The 24,457-nt window shown below is 40.3% G+C and overlaps 1 protein-coding gene across 2 annotated transcripts in view; it reads right to left on the reverse strand.

The window, feature by feature from the left end:
• Positions 1–24,457, reverse strand: part of LOC128654285 (signal transducer and activator of transcription 1-alpha/beta) — a 507,532-nt gene that overhangs the window by 74,717 nt on the left and 408,358 nt on the right. For both annotated transcript variants that reach the window (XM_053708137.1, XM_053708138.1), the window contains exon 19: positions 19,635–19,729. In XM_053708137.1, the coding sequence (XP_053564112.1) occupies positions 19,635–19,729 (95 nt within the window). The remainder of the gene's footprint in view (positions 1–19,634; positions 19,730–24,457) is intronic.

The following is a 24,457-nucleotide window of genomic DNA, read 5'->3' on the forward strand; positions in this document are numbered from 1 at the left end:
CCTAATCTGCCGCCCCTAACATCACCGCCACGAACATTACAGTTATTAACTCCTAATCTGCCGCCCCCACCTACATAAATTTATATACCCCTAATCTGCTGGCCCTAACATCGCCGCCACTTACCTACACTTATTAGCCCCTAATCTGCCACCCCCAATGTCGCCGCCACTATACTAAAGTTATTAACCCCTAAACCTCTGGCCTCCCACATCACTAACACTACATTAATATATTAACCCCTAAGCCTAACCCTAACACCCCCTAACTTAAATATAATTAAAATAAATCTAAATTAAACTTACAATTATTACCTAAATAATACCTATTTTAAACTAAATACATACTTACCTGTAAAATAAAACCTAAGATAGCTACAATATAACTAATAGTTATATTGTAGCTATCTTAGGTTTTATTTTTATTTCACAGGTAAGTTTGTATTTATTTTAACTAGGTAGATTAGTTAGTAAATAGTTATTAACTATTTACTAACTACCTAGCTAAAATAAATACAAAGTTACCTGTAAAATAAAACCTAACCTGCCTTACACTAAAACTTAACATTATAATAAAATTAAATAAATTAAATTAATAAAATACAATTATCTAAATTAAATAATCCAAAATAAAAACGAATTACTCCTAATCTAATAGCCCTATCAAAATAAAAAAGCCCCCCAAAATAAAAAAAAAAACCTAACCTACACTAAACTGCTAATGGCCCTTATAAAAGGGCCTTTTGCGGGGCATTGCCCCAAAGATAATCAGCTCTTTTACATACCAATTAAAAATACAAACATCCCCCCAACAGTAGAACCCACCACACACACAACCAACCCCCCCAAATAAAATTATATCTAAATAAACCTAAGCTAACCATTGCCCTGAAAAGGGCATTTGGATGGGCATTGCCCTTAAAAGGGCATTTAGCTATTTTGCCATGCCCTGAAAAGGGCAATTGGCTCTTTTACAAAGTGCCCAAACCCTAAGATAAAAATAAAACCCACCCAAAAAAACCCTTAAAAAAACCTAACACTAACCCCCGAAGATCCACTTACAGTTTTTGAAGTCCGGACATCCATCCTCATCCAGCCAGCGAAGTCTTCATCCAAGCGGGCAGAAGTCTTCATCCAGACGGCATCTTCTATTTTCATCAATCCAGCGTGGAGAGGGTCCATCTTCAAGATGCGCGGAGCATCCTCTTCTTCCGATCGTCGCTGTAAAATCAAGTTCCCTTTAAGTGTCGTCATCCAAGATGGCGTCCCTTACATTCCGATTGGCTGATAGAATTCTATAGCCAATAGGAATTAAAGTGGAAAAAATCATATTGGCTGTTGCAATCAGCCAATAGGATTGAGCTTGCATTCTATTGGCTGATTGGAATAGAATGCGAGCTCAATCCTATTGGCCGATTGGATCAGCCAATAGGATGAAAGCGTAATCCTATTGGCTGATTGCAACAGCCAATAGGATTTTTTCCCCTTTAATTCCTATTGGCTGATAGAATTCTATCAGCCATTCGGAATGTAAGGGAAGCCATCTTGGATGACGACACTTAAAGGGAACTTCATTTTCCAGCGACGATCGGAAGAGGAGGATGCTCCGTGCCGGATGTCTTGCAGATGGACCCGCTCCATGCCGGATGGATGACGATAGAAGATGCCGTCTGGATGAAGACTTCTGCCCGCTTCGATGAGGACTTCTGCCCTCTTGGATGAAGACTTCTGCCCGCTTCGATGAGGACTTCTGCCCGCTTGGGATGAAGACTTCGCCGGCTGGATGAGGATGGATGTCCGGACTTCGAAAGTGGATCTTCGGGGGTTAGTGTTAGGTTTTTTTAAGGGTTTTTTGGGTTTTAATTTTAGCTTAGGGTTTGGGCACTTCGTAAAAGAGCCGATTGCCCTTTTAAGGGCAATGCCCATCCAAATGCCCTTTTCAGGGCAATGGTTATTTTAGGATTATTTAGATAGAATTTTATTTGGGGGGTTTAGTTGTGTGGGTGGTGGGTTTTACTGTTGGAGGGTGTTTATTTATTTTTTTTACAGGAAAGAGACGATTCTTTTGGGGCAATGCCAAGCAAAAGGCCCTTTTAGGGCCATTGGCAGTTTAGTGTAGGCTAGGGTTTTTTAATTTTGAGAGGGCTTTTTTTATTTTGTTAGGGCTATTAGATTAGGAGTAATTTTTTACTTTTTATTTTTGATAATTTCGTTTTTTATTTTGTGTAATTTAGTGTTTATATTTTTTTTGGTAATTTAGATAATTTTTATTCTATCAATTTAATTTATTTAATTTTATTGTAATGTTAGGTTTTAGTGTAAGGCAGGTTAGGTTTTATTTTACAGGTAACTTTGTACAGGTGGCCCTCGTTTTACAATAGTTCAATTTACACAGTTTCAGAATAACAACCTTTTTTTCCAGTCATGTGACTGCTATTGAAAAGCATTGAGAAGCAGTGCATTTATTAAAATAGCCAGTAGGTGGAGCTGTCCGCTTGTGTTGCAGAAAAGCCAAGCAAGCTGAAATTAATCAGTTTAACCAGACCTGAGCTATTGAGCAGATTTTAAAGGAACAAGATCTTCCTGCCTATAAATCAGTCTAGGTTGGAATGCATAGAAAGAACTGTTTGCAGAAAAATGCAAGTAAAGTCTGTGTTGTGTGATTATTTTATTAGGTTTATAATGCTGTTTAGCAAATGTTTTTGTTCATTTAACATAGTTTCATTATATATTTTGTGTCGTGTGGTTATTTTATTAGGTTTATAATGCTGTTTAGCATTTAAAGTCTTCATTTCAAAGCTTTAAAAATAATGTATTAGGTGTTACTTATGACAATTTTGAGAGGGGCCTGGAACCTATCTCTCTCACTTCCCATTGACTTACATTATAAACTGGGTTTCAATTTACAACGGTTTCGATTTACAACCATTCCTTCTGGAACCTAAACCCGGCATAAACTGAGGGCTACCTGTATTTATTTTAACTAGGTAGTTAGTAAATAGTTAAAAACTATTTACTAACTAGTCTACCTAGTTAAAATAAATACAAACTTACCTGTGAAATTAAAATAAAACCTAAGAGATAGCTACAATATAACTATTAGTTATATTGTAGCTAGCTTAGGTTTTATTTTATAGGTAAGTATGCATTTAGTTTTAAATAGGTATTATTTAGGTAATAATTGTACATTTTATTTAGCTTTATTTTAATTATATTTAAGTTAGGGGTAGGCTGACCATATGTCCCGTTTTGAAAGGGACAGTACCGTTATTTTATATTTCTTCCCCCGTCCCGTCGTTTCTTTAAAAATATTAATTTTGTCCCGTTTTGAGGGTTATCAGTAGGGATGGGCGAATGTGTAAATTTTCGAATTTCGAATGTAGAACGAATGTTATTACCGAAATTTGAATTCTAAATCCGAATGTCGATAAGAACGAATATTCTTAAAAATTCGAAAATCGAATGTTATTTACAGATTTCGAATGTCACTTTCGAATTCGAATGTTTATAATTATATTGAATGTCCACATTTGAAATTTCGAATTTAACATTCTATTTAACAAATACTATTCAGAAGTTCAATAGTTCATGTGGTAGGGCGGGAATCTAGTAAATTGATACATAATAGATACAAATATATCATTTCGAATGTTTCCATATAGAATATTGCATAATTTGAATATTACATTTAAAGAAAGCATTAGAAATACTATTACAAACATATAAATTCAAATTTTTCGAATTCGAATATAAATTCAAATTTTTCAAATTCGAATATTGCATAATTCGAATATTACATTTAAAGAAAAAGCATTAGAAATACTATTACAATCTAAATTCAAATTTTTCTAATTCAAATACACGTATTGCATAATTCGAATATTACATTTAATGAAAAAACATTAGAAATACTATTACAATCTAAATTCGAATATTTCGAATTCGAATATTGCATAATTCGAATATTACATTTAAAGAAAAAGCATTAGAAATACTATTACAATCTAAATTCGAATTTTTTTAAAAGAATATTTTCGAATGTAATCGTAAAATTCGAAACCGAACATTCGAAAATCGAATGTTAGAATGTTATGTAAACATTCGAAAATTTGATTCGAACGAACGAATGTGTTAAAATTCGTGCCATTTTTCGGATGTTGCCAAACATTCGCCCATCCCTAGTTATCAGACCGTGCGGCCAGCGCAAGTGTAATTTTTTAGCACACACATCACTTATTAAAAACTTTTAAACTTCCCGGGGTGGGGAGGGCAGTTTGTTTTTTAACTGCAGGCTTGGGTGGCCGTGTCCACATGATCCACAGCAACGCTTCTATGCTGCCCGCACTCAAAATTAGGAAAGCAAGTGATAGCAGGTCAGTACTCAGTCGTGAGCTGTCAGACTGAGCTAAGGAGAGACTGGTCACGAGAGGGAAGTTAGAACTACTAGCTAGTGCCTAGTAAGGACAGGAGTCGGACTAGATCTGTCATCATCTGATGTGATGATCATCTGCCTCTGCCATCATCTGAATTAGTGGCTGGCCATAACCAGAGAGATAATTCTTGCCATCTTCTTGTGTGAACATACAAACATAGTGATCAAGTAGATCAACTGTCTAAGTTCTGCAAGAATTGTGCACGGCCAAGGTAAGACCAGTGTCTGTGCCTGTCAATCAATTTAATTGTCATTAATTATGCTTATTATGATTATAATATTATTATGCTGCAGTGCTGGTTGTACAGATGTTATAACTAATGGTTATCATTATCAACTATTTCCACATTTTTCTCAGTTCTTCCACCATGTAACAACGATTTTGGGCAACTCGGCTAAAAAAAATCTACAACTACTAATCCAGATCTTTAAACCAAAGGCTTGTTCAGAGGCTACACTTTTACCCTTTAAAATCAGTTAATATGGGGGAATTTGCCTTGACAACATAGAGGATAATTTAAATTTTGGAAACATTGTGTTAAGGGCATGTGATTAAGAAATATACACGTCACATTCCCGATTTAGATCATGGGAACATTATGAAAACACTGTGGATTGGTATTTAGATGTTATAGCTCTACGTCTACCTAAAAAATTTTGAATGAGTTCTTCTGTCACTGAAGGATCATTGTTGGCTCAATAGTTTATATTCATGTCATAAAAGTTAACTTTTGTTAAAATATTACTTTTTTTCCTATGAATAAAGAATATTAACCCTGTCCCGTTTTTTACATCTCAATGTCCCGTTTTTGTCCCAAGGAAATATGGTCAGCCTAGTTAGGGGGTGTTAGGGTTAGGTTTAGGGGTTAATATATTTATGTAGTGATGTGGGAGGCCAGATGTTTAGGGGTTAATAGTTTAATTTATTATATTTCGTTGTGAGGGGCTTGCGGTTTAGTGGTTAATAGGTTTATTATAGCGGTGGTGTGGGTGGACGGCAGATTAGGGGTTAATAATATTTAAATAGTGTTTGCGATGCGGGAGGGCGGCGGTTTAGAGGTTAATGGGTTTATTATAGAGGAGACGATGTCGGGGAGCGGCGGAATAGGGGTTAATACATTTTTTAAGTGGCGGTGATGTCCGGAGCAGAAGATTAGGGGTTAATAATTTTATTTTAGTGTTTGCGATGCGGGAGGGCCTCAGTTTAGGGGTTAATAGGTAGTTTATGGGTGTTTAGTGTACTTTGTGACAGTTTAGTTATGAGTTTTACGGTACAGCTTTGTAACGTAAAACTCATAACTGCTGACTTTAGATGGCGTTACGAATCTTGTCAGTATAGGGTGTACCGCTCACTTTTTGGCCTCCCAGGCAAACTCGTAATACCGGCGCTATGGGAGTCCCATTGAAAAATGACTTTTTTAAAAGTGCGGTACTGACGTTGCATGATGGCCAAAAAGGTGTGCGGTACAGCTATACCTACAAGACTTGTAATAGAGGTGTTGTGGAAAAAGCAGCGTTATGAAGCATAACAATGCTTTTTCACTCATAACGCCAAACTCGTAATCTAGCTGAATATTATTTATAACTATCTGCACATCTCACATGTAATATTCTCTCCAAAAAAATTAGCAAACAGTCTGGTAGCCACAGTTTAAATTACCGTATTTGCTTGATTATAAGACAAGGTTTTTTTCCAGAAAAAAAAAACAACCTCGTCTTATAATCAAGGTCGTTTTACTTTCAGACTCTATTAGTGGCACCGAGAAGACTTCTTCCTACTTCAGTCCCATGAGTCACGCAGAGGTCACGTGAGCTGCGCTGGGGTCACAATAGCTGTGCGGGGATTTTATGTGCGTTGCACTCACTTGACCTAGATCTCAAAGAAGTACCATATATGTACCAGTACTGATCACAGGAGCACAAACTGATAGGTAGGGCTAAGGTGCATACTGCAAAACTTAAGCGTCGGTCACATGAGCACAGTACATGCTTTGTAAATGCTGTAGTGCGGTATACAGTATGCTCCTTAGCCCTATCTCCTGGTTAGAGCACATCTTTGTGAACTACATATCCCATGATTCTCAGGCTGTCTTAAGGGTGACTGAGCATCATGGGAAATGTTCTTAAAGATGTACTACTCACTTGTAAGCCACTGACTTGCTAGGTGAGCAAGATGCACATTACCCCCATTAAAGTGCCACCACATTACTACCCCTGTCCCACAATCACACATGAATGTGTGTATGGGTGGAGTGGAAGGCAAAAACTGTTTTTTTTTTCCCTTTCAATTAGATCCACAGTTGGGGGGGTTGTCTTATAATCAGTGTCATCTTATAATCAAGCAAATTATTATAAAGCTCCCAGCTGATCCGGATTAGAAAGCTCTTACAACTGCAGGAGCACTTAGTGCAGCAGCACGCTCCACGTAGCCTGAAGGACATGAAATGAAATCCTTTAAGGTTAACAACTCAGTTACCTTTTTAGTAGAACGTCTGATCAGAACCGTAATTCAAGGCTTTTCATTTGTGCGCACTGTGTACTTTACATCACTGGCAATTATACCTTATACGTGATCTGTATTCCAACGTTGCAACTTATTTATAATGGTATTGGGGTCAACTCTAGAGACAAGATTTTAGTTTTTAGTCTACTCTGCTTTCTCAGATAGGGGCAGGATTAAGAGGAGCCTTATACCCTACAGAAACAGTTGAATTTCAGGCTGTTTTCTATCCAGTCTCTTTTCAAATGGTCATCTTTGTTAGTGCATGCTACTAGGGTAAGACAAGATTACTGATGTTAATATTTATTTTTTCTTGATCTGCCTGGCATGCAGGAACAAAACATAATACTTCCTAAAACTAGAAGGGGAAAGAAAAAATATTAATAGAGGCAGAACCTTTGGAAGGTCTATATTTGGAAGTTCTATATTTCCTTTTTTAGATCTGTCCCTAATTATCCTCAGTAGAAAAAAAATAGACAATCACGGCAACTAAGGTTCAAACATGGTGATGTCCATCAAGCACTGCTGTATCTGCCTGAATAAACATATATGATGGGAATTCCGACAACGGAATGGAAAGGGCTATATTGTGTGTGCATGTATGTATGTATGTACAGGGAGTGCAGAATTATTAGGCAAATGAGTATTTTGACCACATCATCCTCTTTATGAATGTTCTCTTACTCCAAGCTTTATAGGCTCGAAAGCCTACTACCAATTAAGCATATTAGGTGATGTGCATCTCTGTAATGAGAAGGGGTGTGGTCTAATGACATCAACACCCTATATCAGTTGTGCATAATTATTAGGCAACTTCCTTTCCTTTGGCAAAATGGGTCAAAAGAAGGACTTGACAGGCTCAGAAAAGTCAAAAATAGTGAGATATCTTGCAGAGGGATGCAGCACTCTTAAAATTGCAAAGCTTCTGAAGCGTGATCATCGAACAATCAAGCGTTTCATTCAAAATAGTCAACAGGGTCGCAAGAAGCATGTGGAAAAACCAAGGCGCAAAATAACTGCCCATGAACTGAGAAAAGTCAAGCGTGCAGCTGCCAAGATGCCACTTGCCACCAGTTTGGCCATATTTCAGAGCTGCAACATCACTGGAGTGCCCAAAAGCACAAGGTGTGCAATACTCAGAGACATGGCCAAGGTAAGAAAGGCTGAAAGACGACCACCAGTGAACAAGACACACAAGCTGAAACGTCAAGACTGGGCCAAGAAATATCTCAAGACTGATTTTTCTAAGGTTTTATGGACTGATGAAATGAGAGTGAGTCTTGATGGGCCAGATGGATGGGCCCGTGGCTGGATTGGTAAAGGGCAGACAGCTCCAGTCCGACTCAGATGCCAGCAAGTTGGAGGTGGAGTACTGGTTTGGGCTGGTATCATCAAAGATGATTGTGGGGCCTTTTCGGGTTGAGGATGGAGTCAAGCTCAACTCCCAGTCCTACTGCTAGTTTCTGGAAGACACCTTCTTCAAGCAGTGGTACAGGAAGAAGTCTGCATCCTTCAAGAAAAACATGATTTTCATGCAGGACAATGCTCCATCACACGCGTCCAAGTACTCCACAGCGTGGCTGGCAAGAAAGGGTATAAAAGAAGAAAATCTAATGACATGGCCTCCTTGTTCACCTGATCTGAACCCCATTGAGAACCTGTGGTCCATCATCAAATGTGAGATTTACAAGGAGGGAAAACAGTACACCTCTCTGAACAGTGTCTGTGAGGCTGTGGTTGCTGCTGCACGCAATGTTGATGGTGAACAGATCAAAACACTGACAGAATCCATGGATGGCAGGCTTTTGAGTGTCCTTGCAAAGAAAGGTGGCTATATTGGTCACTGATTTGTTTTTGTTTTGTTTTTGAATGTCAGAAATGTATATTTGTGAATGTTGAGATGTTATATTGGTTTCACTGGTAAAAATAAATAATTGAAATGGGTATATATTTGTTTTTTGTTAAGTTGCCTAATAATTATGCACAGTAATAGTCATCTGCACACACAGATATCCCCCTAAAATAGCTAAAACTAAAAACAAACTAAAAACTACTTCCGAAAATATTCAGCTTTGATATTAATGAGTTTTTTGGGTTCATTGAGAACATGGTTGTTGTTCAATAATAAAATTAATCCTCAAAAATACAACTTGCCTAATAATTCTGCACTCCCTGTATATCCAGTTCCATATAAATACTATTTATTTTTTTGTTTTGTTTTTTAAAAAGTGCACTTTTATTTATTTTTATTTATACATTACTATAATTTTTTACTCCTGCCCATGGATATTTTCAAGTCGGTCAGTAACAGGTGTGGCCTGCCCCCTACGGTGGTTCTATCCAATCACATCAGGTGTGACATCAATCAGTGCCAGGTCAGAGCATCTGAGAGAGATATTGCCTCTGTGAGAAGCCTAATAAAAGGGCACATATGCAGGTTTTTGTAGCGAGGGATAGTGGGGGCAGATTTGCAGGTTGTGAATATTGATAATGACTTTAAGAAAGCAGCTAAAAGCATAGAAATTCTGGTCTGGTCAGGCAGTGGACCAGGCCCTGGTACAAATTTAGGATTCCAAGTGAGCGTCAGAAGGGACCCTGATCTGGTCCCAATAACAGACAGGAGTCTAAGGGAAGGATTGCAGAAGACACAGCTGACTGTGGCGCACACACACACAGATAAATTGACAAAGTCTGGAAGAAAAACACTTTCTATAGTGTGTGCATCTGGTTTACACTGCAGGATATCCTATCCTATTGGTTTACATTTAACTTTACTTGATTGTAAGTTCCTGATCTTTTTTAGCCAGGACATAATACTAACTACTTCTTCGATAGGTCCAGGACCACTCATTATTTCACTAATAAAATAAGCATCAGGTTTACTTTGTTGTACTTCTAACTACAACATTGATATAAATATAAATTAACTGCTAATATGATATTAACAAAATGTCTGCTTGCATACATTGTGCCGTATAGTTCAAACATAACATTCAATTAAGAGTCTTAATTTCTGACTGAATTTGAGGTGAAATACAAATCATGCAAGTACGTTTCATACACTAGAATACTAAACACGACTTTCCTTCTCCTGAAATGATTTTCACAATTACATTTCTATTGGCCATGGAGGACAACGTTGGGGGAAAGTGACATAAAATACCACAATGCTACAGTAAAGCATAAGAGTGCTTTGAGCTCTGCCTCATCCACTAAATGACTGATATTATTTTACAACTAACGAAACTGAAGATTGGCTGCAGCAGAGGCAGTGTTTGCTTTACATTTAGTAAAACACCATGAATTCCACCACATGTATACTAGCAAATTGTTCAGTGACTACAAAACCGCTAAAGCATTTTCAAGTGCAAAAACGAAGGGCTAGATTACGAGTGGAGCACTATAGTTTGCGCCGATTGCACCCAAGTTAAATTCTGTTCGTATTACAAGTTGAAAGTAATGTGAAAGCGTGAGAGCAATCACAATTTACGCTAGAATGATTACCGTGACCTCAGAGCTCTAGTTAACTGTTATGCTTGAATAAAAAGTTGCACAAAACATTATACAAAATATTTAACAGTATAGTTACACTCATAATAACACTGTCTGATAAAAATTATTTAAAAAAATATATATATAAAAATATTTTTAATATTAATAACTACACTACACATTTTTTGGGGCAATTGGGGCTATTTTAAAAAAATTAACATAAATTACTTGACAAAATTAAGCGAATGAAAACATTTTGACTTGGTCCTTTTGCAGAAGTCAGTTGCATGGAATAAGGTTGAATCTACTTTTAAGTGGCTGAAGTAAAATAGTAAATGTTAACTAAATGAGGTCAGTGTGTTTGATCAGGTTGCAAAACAATTTATATGTGAGAATTTGGACTCTGATATTGTGGGTAAGCTTCTTTAAAAACTGTGTTTCAAAATAACAATATTTTGAGCTTCTGAAGATAGGCCAATTTTATTTTTCTCAAACAGTGCATAATGCCAATTTTGAACGAGTATTTTCATTAATGAATAAATAGTGGACTGATTAAAAAAATAGATTAACCTTGGCCTCCATTAGGATTATCCTTGATATTCAATGCGATATGGGACATGTTAGTTGCCCAAAATTCTATAACCTAATATCTAGTGAAGAAAAAAACTAAATTTATGCTGATATATTTCTTTCTTTCCGGATATGGAGAGTCCAGGACATCATCAATTACTAGTGGGAATATCACTCCTGGCCAGTAGGAGGAGGCAAAGAGCAACACAGCAAAGCTGTTAAGTGTCACTCCCCTATCCATAATCCCGTCATTCGACTGAAGGGAAATGGAAAAAGGAATAACACAAAGGTGTAGAGGTGCCTGAGGCTTAATCAAAAAATACCTGTCTAAAATAAAGGGTGGGGTCGTGGACTCTCCCTATCCGGATAGAAATAAATTTATCAGGTAAGCATAAATTTTGTTTTCTTTCCTAAGATATGGAGAGTCCACGACGTCATTAATTACTAGTGGGAACCAATATCCAAGCTAGAGGACACAGATGACTAGGGAGGGAGAACAAGACATGCAGACCTAAACAGAAGGCACCACCGCTTAAAGAACCTTTCTCCCAAAAGAAGCCTCAGCCGAGGCAAAAGTATCAAATTTGGAAAAAGTATGCAGAGAGGACCAAGTTGCAGCCTTGCAAATCTGTTCCACTGAAGCTTCATTTTTGAAAGCCCAAGAAGAGGAGACAGCCCTCGTGGAATGAGCCGTAATTCTCTCAGGAGGCTGCTGAACTGCAGTCTCTTAAGCAAAACAAATTCTCTTTCTCTCTGGTTGAGAAGTATAAGTATCAGTAGCTTTCTGACCTTTACGCTTTCCAGAAAAACAAACAAACAGGGCAGAGGACTGGCGAAAATCCTTAGTCGCCTGAGGGTAGAATTTTAGAGCACGCACAACATCCAAGTTGTGTAACAAACATTCCTTATGAGAAGAAGGGTTAGGACATAGAGAAGGAACAATTTCCTGATTAATATTTCTATCTGAAACCACTTTAGTGAGAAATCCCACTTTAATACGAAGAACCGCCTTATCAGCATGAAAAATAAGGTAAAGCGAATCACACTGCAAAGCCGAGAGTTCCGAGACTCTCAGAGCAGAAGAAATAGCAATAAGAAATAAAACCTTCAAAGATAACAACTTAATATCTATGGAATGCAATGGCTGAAACGGAGCCTGCTGCAAAACTTTAAGAACAAGGTTAAGGCTCCAAGGAGGAGCAACAGACTTAAACACAGGCCTGACTCTCACCAGGGCCTGACAAAAGGATTGAACATCTGGCACATCCACAAGATGCTTAAGCAACAAAATAGATAATGCAGGAATCTGACCCTTCAGAGAACTGGCTGACGATCCTTTTTCCAGACCTTGCTGGAGAAAAGGAATCCTGACCCTACTCCAAGAGAAGCCCTTGGATTCACACCAACAAAGGTATTTACGCCATATCTTATGGTAAATCTTTCTAGTAACAGACTTGCGAGCCTGAATCATGGTCTCAATTACCGACTAAGCATTCAATCTCCAAGTAATCAGCTTCAGAGAAATGAGATTTGGATGAAGAAATGGACCATGAGTAAGAAGATCCTTCCTCAGAGGCAGCCTCCAAGGTAGAAGAGATGACATCTTCACTAGGTCTGCATACCAGATCCTGCAAGGCCACACAGGAGCTATTAGAATTACTGATGCTCTCTCCTGTTTGATATGAGCAATGACTCGTGGAAGGAGAGCAAACAGAGGAAACAGATATGCCAGACTGAAATCCCAAGGAACTGCCAGAGCATCTATCAGGGCAGCCTGCAGATCTCTCGACCTTGAACCATACCTTGGAAGCTTGGCATTCTGCCAAGACGCCATCAGATCCAACTCCGGCATCCCCCATTTGAGGGTTAACCTGGAGAACACCTCCAGATGGAGTGCCCACTCCCCGGGATGAAATGTCTGTCTGCTCAGGAAGTCCTCTTCCCAGTCATCCACACCTGTAATGTGGATGGCAGAAAGACAGCAATTGTGAGCTTCTGCCCACTGAACAATCTGAGCCACCTCCTTCATGGCTAAGGAACACCGAGTTCCTCCCTGGTGGTTGATGTAAGCCACTGAGGTGATATTGTCCGACTGGAACCTGATAAACCGGGCAAAGGACAACTGAGGCCAAGCCATCAGAGCATTGTAAATCGCTCTCAACTCCAAGATATTTATGAGGAGAGCAGACTCCTCCCGAGTCCATAGTCCCTGCACCTTTAACGAGTCCCAGGCAGTTCCCCAGCGGCTGGCGTTCGTGGTTACAATCACCCAGAAAGGTCTCCGGAAGCATGTGCCTGGAGACAGATGCTCCTGAGAAAGCCACCACGGGAGAGAGTCTCTTGTCGACTGATCTAGATCCATCCTCTGAGACAGTTCGGAATGGTCCCCGTTCCATTGTCTGAGCATGCATAACTGCAGAGCTCTCAAATGGAATCGAGCAAAGGGAATGATGTCAATGGAAGCAACCATCAGACCAATTACCTCCATACATTGAGCCACTGATGGCTGAACAGTAGACTGTAGAGAGAGGCAAGAGGAGAGAATTTTGGATTTTTTGACCTCCGTCAGAAAAATGTTCATAGATAGGGAATCTATTATGGTCCCTAAGAAAACTACCCTTGTAGATGGAACAAGGGAACTCTTTTCCAGATTCACTTTCCAACCGTGGGAACGTAAAAAAAGACAACAAGATCTCTGTATGAGAGTTTGCGTGTTGAAAAGATGTCGCCTGAACCAATATGTCGTCCAGGTATGGCACCACTGCAATTCCCTGAGACCTGATCACTGCCAAAAGAGCCCCCAGAACCTTTGAGAAAATTCTGGGAGCTGTGGCAAGGCCAAACGGAAGAGCCACAAACTGAAAGTATTTGTCTAGAATGGCGAATCTCCGGAATTTGTAATGATCCCTGTGGATGGGAACATGAAGATACGTGTCCTTCAGGTCTATGGTCATCATGAACTGACCCTCTTGGACCAAAGGAAGAATGGAACAAATGGTTTCCATTTTGAAGGATGGTACCCTGAGAAACTTGTGGAGACACTTTAGGTCTAGAATCGGATGAAAAGTTCCCGTACACAATTCAAGAATGCCTCTCTTCTTATCTGGTCTGCAGATGTATGTATGTATTGTATGTATTGGGTACTTGTAAAGTGTGGCTAATCACCCGTAAGGGTCTCAAGGCGCTGCTCAATTTATCAACTTTGGAAGGATGAAAGGCTGAGTGGACCTCGCTGGGGATCAAACCTGCAACCCTTGGGTTGCTACAGAGCTCAGCCACAGTGCCTTAGCATGCTGACCTATCTGTCCGGCAGATAATCTTGAGAGGTGGAACCTGCCGCTGGGAGGAAAAGTCTTGAATTCTATTTTGTATCCCTGAGATACTATGTCCACAGCCCAGGGATCTGGGACATCTGATATCCATGCTTGCTAAAACAGAGGAAGTCTGCCCCCCATTTGATCCGATCCCAGATCGGGGGCAAACCCTTCATGCTGATTTAGACTCAGCTGTGGGTTTCTTAGATTGCTTCCCCTTGTTCCAAGACTGATTGGGTTTCCAAGAAGACTTGAGCTGTTCCTGCTTGGAAGAGGGAGAGGAAGACTTTCCTTTGAAGTTACAAAAAGAACAAAAATTACTTTGACGTCCTTTAGGTCTATTCTTCTTGTCTTGTGGTAGAAAAGACCCTTTTCCACCAGTAATGTCAGAAATTATTTCTGCCAGACCAGGTCCAAACAAGGTCTTACCCTTGTAAGAAAGCGCCAGAAGCTTTGACTTAGAAATAACATCCGCTGACCAAGATTTCAGCCACAACGCCCTGTGAGCTAGCATAGCGAAGCAAGATATCTTGGCTCCCAGTTTAATAACTTGTATGGTAGCATCAGAAATAAAGGAGTTGGCTAGATTGAGAGCCTTAATCCTGTCTTGGATCTCCTCCAAAGGAGTCTCTACCTGAAGTGAATCATACAAGGCATCGTACCAATAAGATGCCACACTTGACACAGTGGCAATACAAACTGCAGGTTGCCATTGAAGACCTTGATGAACATACATCTTCTTCAAATAAGACAGGGAAAAAAGGTATCCCTGGCTTCTCCCTTTCCTGTGAAATAATCTCTGTAGCACGGTCTGGAACAGGAAACACTTCCACAGTGGAAGGAACATCATAGTAATTATTAAGTTTACTAGATTTCTTAGGGTTTACCACGACAGGAGTATCGGAGTCGTCCAAAGTAGCTAAAACCTCCTTTAACAATGCACGAAGGTGCTAAAGCTTAAATCTGAAGGATACTACTTCAGCATCAGATGAAGGCATTATACAGTCTGAATCTGAGATTTCACCCTCAGAGGCTACCGACGTATCCTCCTCATCAGACTTATGAGGAAGGGCAAACTGAGTAGCAGAAGTTGGGACAGAAACCTTACTATCTGAATCTCATTTTCCTCTTGCGTTTTCCCTTTAGCATAGGAAAAGCAGCTAATGCCGCAGATACCGCAGAAGATACCTGAGCAGCAATTTCTGCAGGCAAATAAGCTCCTCCAGGAGACTGAGAGGAACCACAAGGCACTGTATGAGACGCCATTAAGGCTTGGGACGTTTGAGGAGAAAACTGTGGCATTGCCTGAACAGCATCATCCTGAGAGACATTTGGCTCAGAGACAAAAAGTTATCTTTATGTTTTAAAGTCTTATCTAGATAAGAGGTACAAAATTGCATGGGCAACACAATTTGGTACTCTAAACATAGTAGACACTTGTCCATAGGACAGAATCCTGCTCCATGACTAAGGAAAATGTATTGGCAAAAAAATAAAAAATAAATAAACTCACTTTATTTATTGGTTCTGTCACTTTAAGAATCAACAAGGCAGTATAGTCTTTGGTTAAGTAGACATCCCACGCCCTCACAACTTACAGGTATTTAACCCCAGCACTACACAATAAAAATGCTAAGGAGCAATTAAAAAAAAAAAATGGCTTGTCAAAACTATCTAAATACGACCTCTACACCTCAGCTTTGTACTGAGGTGCCTACCTGCCCTCTCCGATAATCAAATGATCCCAGCAGCAAACGAGAACAACCGGATTTACAAGCCGGTCTCTCCACTCGCATCCAGCCGCCGCCACTGCTCAGATAATACAGAGAGCGGAATCGGAAGGTCACATGACGGGCAAAATTTAAGCTGCGTCACAGAAGGAAAGTGTGCGCTTCATAGCTGGCAAAGGCAGATTCTTAGATTCTTGCACCTGAGCCCTGTGGTTTCTAGTTACGCCTCTGTTCCTTAACCCTTTCAGTGCAAGTCTCCCAGCCCCAGAAGACCGCCCAGAATCCTAGAATCCACCGAGCACAAAGGCCTCCGAGTAGACAAAGTCCGGCAGGCTCCGAGCCCTCACAGAAACGCACCCCCGACCCGAGGGAAGGGGGGACCTCCATTCTCCCAAAAAGAAGAAGAAGAAGAAGAAGAAGAAGAAGAAGAAGAAGAAAAAGAACTCAGATACAATAGTCCAAAATGACCACCAGACAATAACTAAGGCAATAAAGAACCCCGAACATAACTCCCAGAGGGCAACCAAGGTTGCAACAGGACAAAAAACGCATAGAGAATGAACCCTACTGACCAAGCAGAGATAAGGGAGGAAAAATCCCAGACCCCTATCTGCATGGAAGTCCAAGGGGCCAAGAAATGCCCCAATCCTAGAAACCTAGAGGGGCAAGATAGACCCCCTTCCATACACAGGGTGCAAACCCGCACTCAGGATAGAGCGACCGAGGAATAAAACCACCCCCGGGAACAGCTAAAAACAGCACCATAATATCTAAGTATGCTCCAGATGAAGCCACAGGCTTCCCTTTGCAAAAGAGGTCTCAGGGGACGTGAGCCGTCAACACTAGCTAAACAAAGCTCTCCCAAAGGAAAAACTCTGGGAAAGAAAGAGCAGAGCAACTCCCTCCCAAGAGGACAGGGAGGAAAGGATACCCAAAAACCAGCAGAGAAAGAGCTGATGGAAGGAAACACCACAAAACCTCCCACCCAGGGAAGGCCCAAACGATTTAACAATTATACGCTGTAAAGGCTCAACAGGGCCATCAGATCCCTGACCCCCACTCCATTGTAACGGACCCAGCAACAAAGCGACTGACAAAGTCCGAAAGGACAAGGGAATGAAAAGTTCCCCGAACTACCAAGACCCTCAGGAATTAGGAGGAGGAGATCCAGACCCCCCAAGGATGAGCATGGGTTCCAGAACCCAGACACAGCTCCCTTCCCAATAGAAGGGGCACTCCCCATAAAAAAGGAGACCCCATACTGAGACTACAGAAACGGCATGACACCAGAATATAACCCGTTACATAACATCCTGCACACAAGGCAGGGAGGACCCCCTGAACAGAGGAAGAGAAGGACCTCCGGGGGCACCAGGTGGATACTATGGTATGCCCAGTCTTCCCCCAGAAGGAGGGGAAACGCCAACATAACCGCTCACCCGCCCACAGTCATGGAGCGTAAACCTGTAAACGGATGTCAAAAGGACAATACCGATTGACAGGAACCATGCGGCCACTACAGCAGGCCCAGAAGAATTCCAATATTCCATTATAGGAAGAAAACCCCACCAAAGAGACAAAAGGACGTTCTGGAACCAGAAAGCTGAGGCCGTCCAGATCCATCTAAGATATCAGGACACAGAAAAGCCCAAAAACGTCCAGTCAAAGACAAGGATCAGGGCCATAAAACCTGACACCCGGGACCTGGAGCTGGCATCAGACTAATAACCCCTGAGTAACCCACGGGTTACCCCATCTGGAGAAGACCTTGCACCATAGGTGATGCAATCACAGCCGCATCCAAGGGACCATGGACACTGAACGTTCACGTAAGTATCCCAGAGACAGGGAGCTTGACCCCTAAATGCTCGAGGGACAATAAGTCTAAAGACTAAGGAAAACTTACAAGAGAACAGCGCTCAGAACCTAGAAAACTAGATCGAGAAGATTAATAGTCTCCAAAAATCCTCTCAGGATCAATATCCTTGAAACCCCTACAGCTCAAGGAAATTATGAATGAACGAGCATTCCAAGTACTAACCATGCCAGACCCTGCGTATCTCCTGAGATCAGACAAGATCGGCACAATCAGGGTGGAGAGGCTGCAGGCAACCTAAACGCCTAGCAGGGGCAACCACAGGAAAAAGACAACACAATCTCCAGAGCTCCAAAAATATGGAAGCAGCCGAGATATTGTAGGGGGAAACAAAGGGCTAAAACCCGAGCTTCCAGAAAACAGATGACCATAAACCAAGCCCTAATGAAGGGGAAAAAGCGGCACTGCAACCTCAACCCCATAAGGAAGAGGTATAGTCGCCAAGGATTTACAACGGAGAATCTAAGAAAAAGAATACCAAAGGAGGAGACGAGAATCTCCACCTAATCTGGTACCACGTATACCAAAGAGTCATCTGAACTTGCAACCCTGTCGGGAAGAGAACTCTACCTCCGAGGCCAAAGGACCTCAGGAACCCCCAGAGTAAGCCTTAGCAGGATCCGACCGCGGTAACCCCGCCAACAATCAGGAACAGGACATCGAGGACTAAGACCAATCCCCTGTGATGCCCTACCCAAAGGAAAAATGAGGACCAGTCTAACGTCTAAGAACGAAAGGCCTCTTATAACATATAAAATCAAGAAAAAAAAACAACTCCTCACCAGAGTGAGCAAATTCGGCCCCCCAACCGGACCAGCCAGGTATAATGGGCACCACGTGGTTGATATAGACATCCAGGAACAGAAAAACTAGTGCCCGACCAGGATCAGCCTGATATATAGGGCACAACATAACTGTCCAAGTCCACAGAAAAGTCTAATCTCTAGTAGGTGTAGACAAACGATAGACATAACAATGCCCTAACACAAATTATCAAACTTCCGCGGAAGTGCTAAAGCGACCGCAAAATCGCTAGTATCAAATTCCAGAAAAGAAATGTTTGACAAAAGGAAAAACTATAACAGACATGAGCTTCTCAAAAAGAAATAAAAAACATCCTGACCGAATCAAAGTAAATGAAGGCAGCACCAGCAGGTGAACGCCCAAGAAGAATGGACATCCTAACAGGACCAGTCAATCAGAGGCCCAATTCTTCCAAAGCTCAGGACTGTAATAAGATAACCCAAAAAATAAAAATGGAGACGACAAGGAGATTGACTTCATCCCCATGCGTCTAACCCAGCTTGCCATCTGGAACGGAAGACTGAGGATCCATCAAACCATTACAACTGGAATCCTCCAGCACAGCCAAAACATGCCCCAGAAGGACAAAAAGAGACGTGCCAGTCCCATTCCGAAGAGTACTACCCTCCATAAGAGACTAAACCGAATCTTCCGACACTTCTCTGCCAACCTCCTGTGACGAAAGACAAAGAATGACTGGGGGATGAGGGAAGTGGGGGAGGTATTTAAGCCTTTGGCTGGGGTGTCTTTGCCTCCTCCTGGTGGCCAGGTTCTGTGTTTCCCAAAAGTAATGAATGCAGCTGTGGACTCTCCTCAATTAAGAAGAAAAGTGTATTTAGATGTACACTCTTACATTGTCATTAAAGTTTGCCCTACTACCAAACATTTTTTCATGCTTTAAATATAAATACATACACACCCAGCATCCCAGATCTTTTCCAGATGTTCTTTCACCAGGGACAGTGTTGCATCAAACCACATCCAGAATGTGAAGGGTCCCTCGAGCACGTTATCCTGTTAATAAATAAGATAGATAATTTATTGAACTATCCATGAATATTAAACATGTTTCAACTGGAAATAAATCATTCTGGAATTAAAGGAATGTATGAAAAAATAAAAAAAATCAAGAAATGTTTGGCGAATGACAAATCCATTTTAAACATTATGAGACAGATTACGAGTAGAGCAGTAACAGTTACGTGCAAGCGATAAGGGTATATCATGGGTGTTTGCATGCGTCAGGTTTTCCGCTTGTATTACAAGTTGAAAATAAAAGCGATCGATTGATCACAATTGCGATTTATGGTAGATTGATTACCGCGTCCTCATAGCTCTGGTCAACTCTTCAGCAAAACAAAAAAGTGTTACAAAACACAGAAAAAATACATTACAATTGTACACTTACACTCATAATAACACCATCTTATAAAGATTATTAAAAAAAAATTGCATAAAAAAGTAATTAAGGTGTTCCAAAAAAAGGCAGGCAAAGGACTTTATAACATTGAGATACATACATATACATCGCTAAAAACGTAATTTATATAAGAACTTACCTGATAAATTAATTTCTTTCATATTGGCAAGAGTCCATGAGCTAGTGACGTATGGGATATACAGTCCTACCAGAGGGGCAAAGTTTCCCAAACCTCAAATGCCTCTAAATACACCCCTCACCACACCCACAATTCAGTTTAACGAATAGCCAAGTAGTGGGGTGATAAAGAAAGCAGTAAAAAGCATCAACAAAGGAATTTTGAAATAATTATGCTTTATACAAAAAAACATAACCACCATAAAAAGGGTAAGTCTCATGGACTCTAGCCAATATGAAAGAAATTAATTTATCAGGTAAGTTCTTAAATAAATTATGTTTTCTTTCATGTAATTGGCAAGAGTCCATGAGCTAGTGACGTATGGGATAGTAATACCCAGGATGTGGAATTCCACACAAGAGTCACTAGAGAGGGAGGGATAAAATAAAAAGAGCCATTTTCCGCTGAGAAAATTAAATCCACAACCAAAAAAAAGTTTTTCTCATAAATGAAAGGTAAAAACTCAAAACATAAGCAGAGGAATCAAACTGAAACAGCTGCCTGAAGAACTTTTCTACCAAAATCTGCTTCCGAAAAAGTAAATACATCAAAACGGTAGAATTTCGTAAATGTATGTAAAGAAGACCATGTTGCTGCTTTGCAAATCTGATCAACTGAAGCTTCATTCTTAAAAGCCCACGAAGTGGAGACTGATCTAGTAGAATGAGCTGTAATTCCGAGGCGGGGCCTGACCCGACTCCAAATAAGCCTGATGAATCAAAAGCTTTAACCCAAGATGCCAAGGAAATGGCAGAAGCCTTCTGACCTTTCCTAGAACCAGAAAAGATAACAAATAGACTAGAAGTCTTCCTGAAATCTTTAGTAGCTTCAACATAATATTTCAAAGCCCTTACCACATCCAAAGAATGTAAGGATTTCTCCAAAAAATTTTTAGGATTAGGACATAAATAAGGAACAACAATTTCTCTATTAATTCACAACCTTAGGTAAGAATTGAAATGAAGTCTGCAAAACTGCCTTATCCTAATGGAAAATCAGAAAAGGAGATTCACAAGAAAGAGCAGATAATTCAGAAACTCTTTTATCAGAAGAGATGGCCAAAAGGAACAACACTTTCCAAGAAAGTAGTTTAATGTCAAAAGAATGCACAGGCTCAAAAGGAGGAGCCTGTAAAGCCTTTGAAATTAAATTAAGACTCCAAGGAGGAGAGATTGATTTAATGACAGGCTTGATACGGACCAAAGCCTGTACAAAACAGTGAATATCAGGAAGCTTAGCAATCTTTCTGTGAAATAAGACAGAAAGAGCAGAGATTTGTCCCTTTAAGGAACTTGCAGACAAACCCTTATCCAAACCATCCTGAAGAGACTGAAGAACACCATGAAATATAAGTCTTCCAAACTTGATAATAAATCTTCCTAGAAACAGATTTATGAGCCTGTAACATAGTATTAATCACTGAGTCAGAGAAACCTCTATGAATAAGGACTAGGCGTTCAATTTCCATACCTTCAAATTTAATGATTTCAGATCCTGATGGAAAAACGGACCTTGAGACAGAAGGTCTGGCCTTAATGGAAGTGACCAAGGTTGGCAACTGCACAAAACCAAGCAATAGGAAACAGCAATCAGTCCTTTTGTAACGTGCAAGTGCAAGGCAGGAGCTCACTGCAAGCCCCCAATACTGCATGAAAAAACACAGTCCCACAACACATAAAAGATTAACTCACTCTATTTACAAAGTGGAGGTCCAAAAAAGCACAATGTTTCGGGCTATACACCCTTATTCATGCTATATGATATATGATATAGCATGAATAAGGATGTATAGCCTGAAATGTTGCTGTTTTTTTGGATTCCGCCCAAGCAAGTATCCGAGATACTTCTTTCATGGCTTGGCGACTGCGAGTCCCACCCTGATGATTGACATATGCCACAGTTGTGATATTGTCTGTCTGAAAACAAATTAACGGTTCTCTCTTGAACAGAGGCCAAACCTGAAGAGCCCTGAAAATAGCACAGAGTTATAAAATATTGATTGGTAACCTCGCCTCTTGAGATTTCCAAACCCCTTGTGCTGTCAGAGATCCCCAGACAGCTCCCTAACCTGAAAGACTTGCATCTGTTGTGATCACAGTCCAGGTTGGACCAACAAAAGAGGCCCCTTGAGCTATACGATGGTGGTCTAACCACCAAGTAAGACAGAGTCGAACATTGGGATTTAAGGATATTAATTGTGATATCTTTGTATAATCCCTGCACCATTGGTTTAGCATACAAAGCTGGAGAGGTCTCATATGAAAATGAGCAAAGGGGATCGCGTCCGATGCTGCAGTCATGAGACCTAAAACTTCCATGCACATCGCCACTGAAGGGAATGACTGAGATTGAAGGTTCCACACAGTATATATATATATATATATATATATATATATATATATATATACTGTATATATATATATATATATATATATATATATTCAAATCAAGTGCACTCACTGTTGCAAAACCACATCTGCCGGGGTGCTGTGTAGCGTGTATACATCCGTAGCATTTATCCTATAGGGAGAATAAAACGCTGCACTCACCTGTCTTCATGGAAGAGTTCAAATTTAATCTCATCAATTCAGCATAATCACAGTACAAAAGTCCCAAACGTTTCTGTACCAAACTGGCAACTTTTTCAATGGGTGATAAACCTGTGTCCCAATATTCTCTGCTGAACTCCAACACCTGTTATCCTAATATACCCTTCAGCGCTAAAGACTTCCGGTGTTAACGAGTTGCAGCCTGTATCACGTGTCCCTAAACTCGGTCAATTATCATACGAGCGCATGGCTAATTAGCATAGCCGCACCTCCAGTGATGAAATCATCCATACGTCACGGTTAATCTTTTCGATCGCGGTCAAGACAGGCGTCACCCCGACAACACCCAGAAGCTTTTTACTATTAACTAAAATTAAAACGAAGGTACACAGCACAAATATGACTAGATTCTACATACGATCTAGCATAGAGTGCCTTTTTTTTATTAAAATGTTTAAAAACACGAGAATCCCTGCGAAAACCCTAACTTTATATTGAATCTATTCACTTCATGTCAATTTACAGCATGGTAGAAACTTGTATAGCAGGCAGCTACACACTCATTGATTAAAGTAGTCCAATAATTTTATAAAAGACTACTGTGGTTTACATGTCAGATATTGTCGGGCTACATTTATCTCCTGATGCCGGAGCCAACCTAGATTGATGAATCATAGCAAGATCCATTACAGGAACACATTGTAGTCCAGCTGTATATTCAACCCTCTAGGGGTTACAGTATCTAGTCGATAAATCCAGGATGTTTCTACTTGTAGAAGTTTTTTCTGCCTATCACCACCTCTACTCGGGGAAGGCACATGATCAATTAACATAGTCATCAGACTGGCAGCTGTATGCCCAGCTTGAAAGAAATCCCTGGCCACTGGTTGATCCGATGCCTGTTTATCAATTGCGGCTCTTATGGCATGGCGATGGTTTGCCATCCTCTCTCTAAAGGTGGTTGAGGTCTTTCCAACGTAACAAGAGAACATGGACACATCAAAATGTAGATCCCGAAATCTGGTGCAAGATAATCTGTGAAAGATTTTATATTTCTTCCCTGTTCGGGGATGATGGAACTGCGTCCCGTAAGCATGCTGTTGCATGTAGTACAGTCTCCATATTTGTAGCATTCTAACTTCTTTTTCCTGTCCATCCAGGTGCCTTTCTGGTAGCACTTTACTGGATCATTATGTACCAGGATATCCTTCAAGTTAGATGCTTTTCTATAAACAATACGAGGTGCTTCCATTTGTGTAAATGGGAGTAATTTATCAGATTTTACAATGTCCCAGTACTTTATGCAAAGGAGTAAACGTTGTGATGAGATTTATATTATTATTCATAGTATCTGTTAAAGCTTTGGTTGTGGTTGTAACAGTGTCATCTGATCATATTGTGACATTTCAATGTGATTCCTTTCAATATCCACAGTTCTGTAGCCTCGTTGTTTTAATTTAGACTTAATTTCTTCTTCTTGTGCAGTCCTGGTGTCAACAAGTGTGTTGTTGCGTGCTACTCGCATGAGCTGAGAGGAGATCACACTTCTTTTTTGATGTTCAGGATGGAAGCTGGTGGAAAGTAGAAACAAATTT

The sequence above is a fragment of the Bombina bombina genome, chromosome 3, assembly GCF_027579735.1.
Source record: "Bombina bombina isolate aBomBom1 chromosome 3, aBomBom1.pri, whole genome shotgun sequence".
Taxonomy (NCBI): Eukaryota; Metazoa; Chordata; class Amphibia; order Anura; family Bombinatoridae; genus Bombina; species Bombina bombina.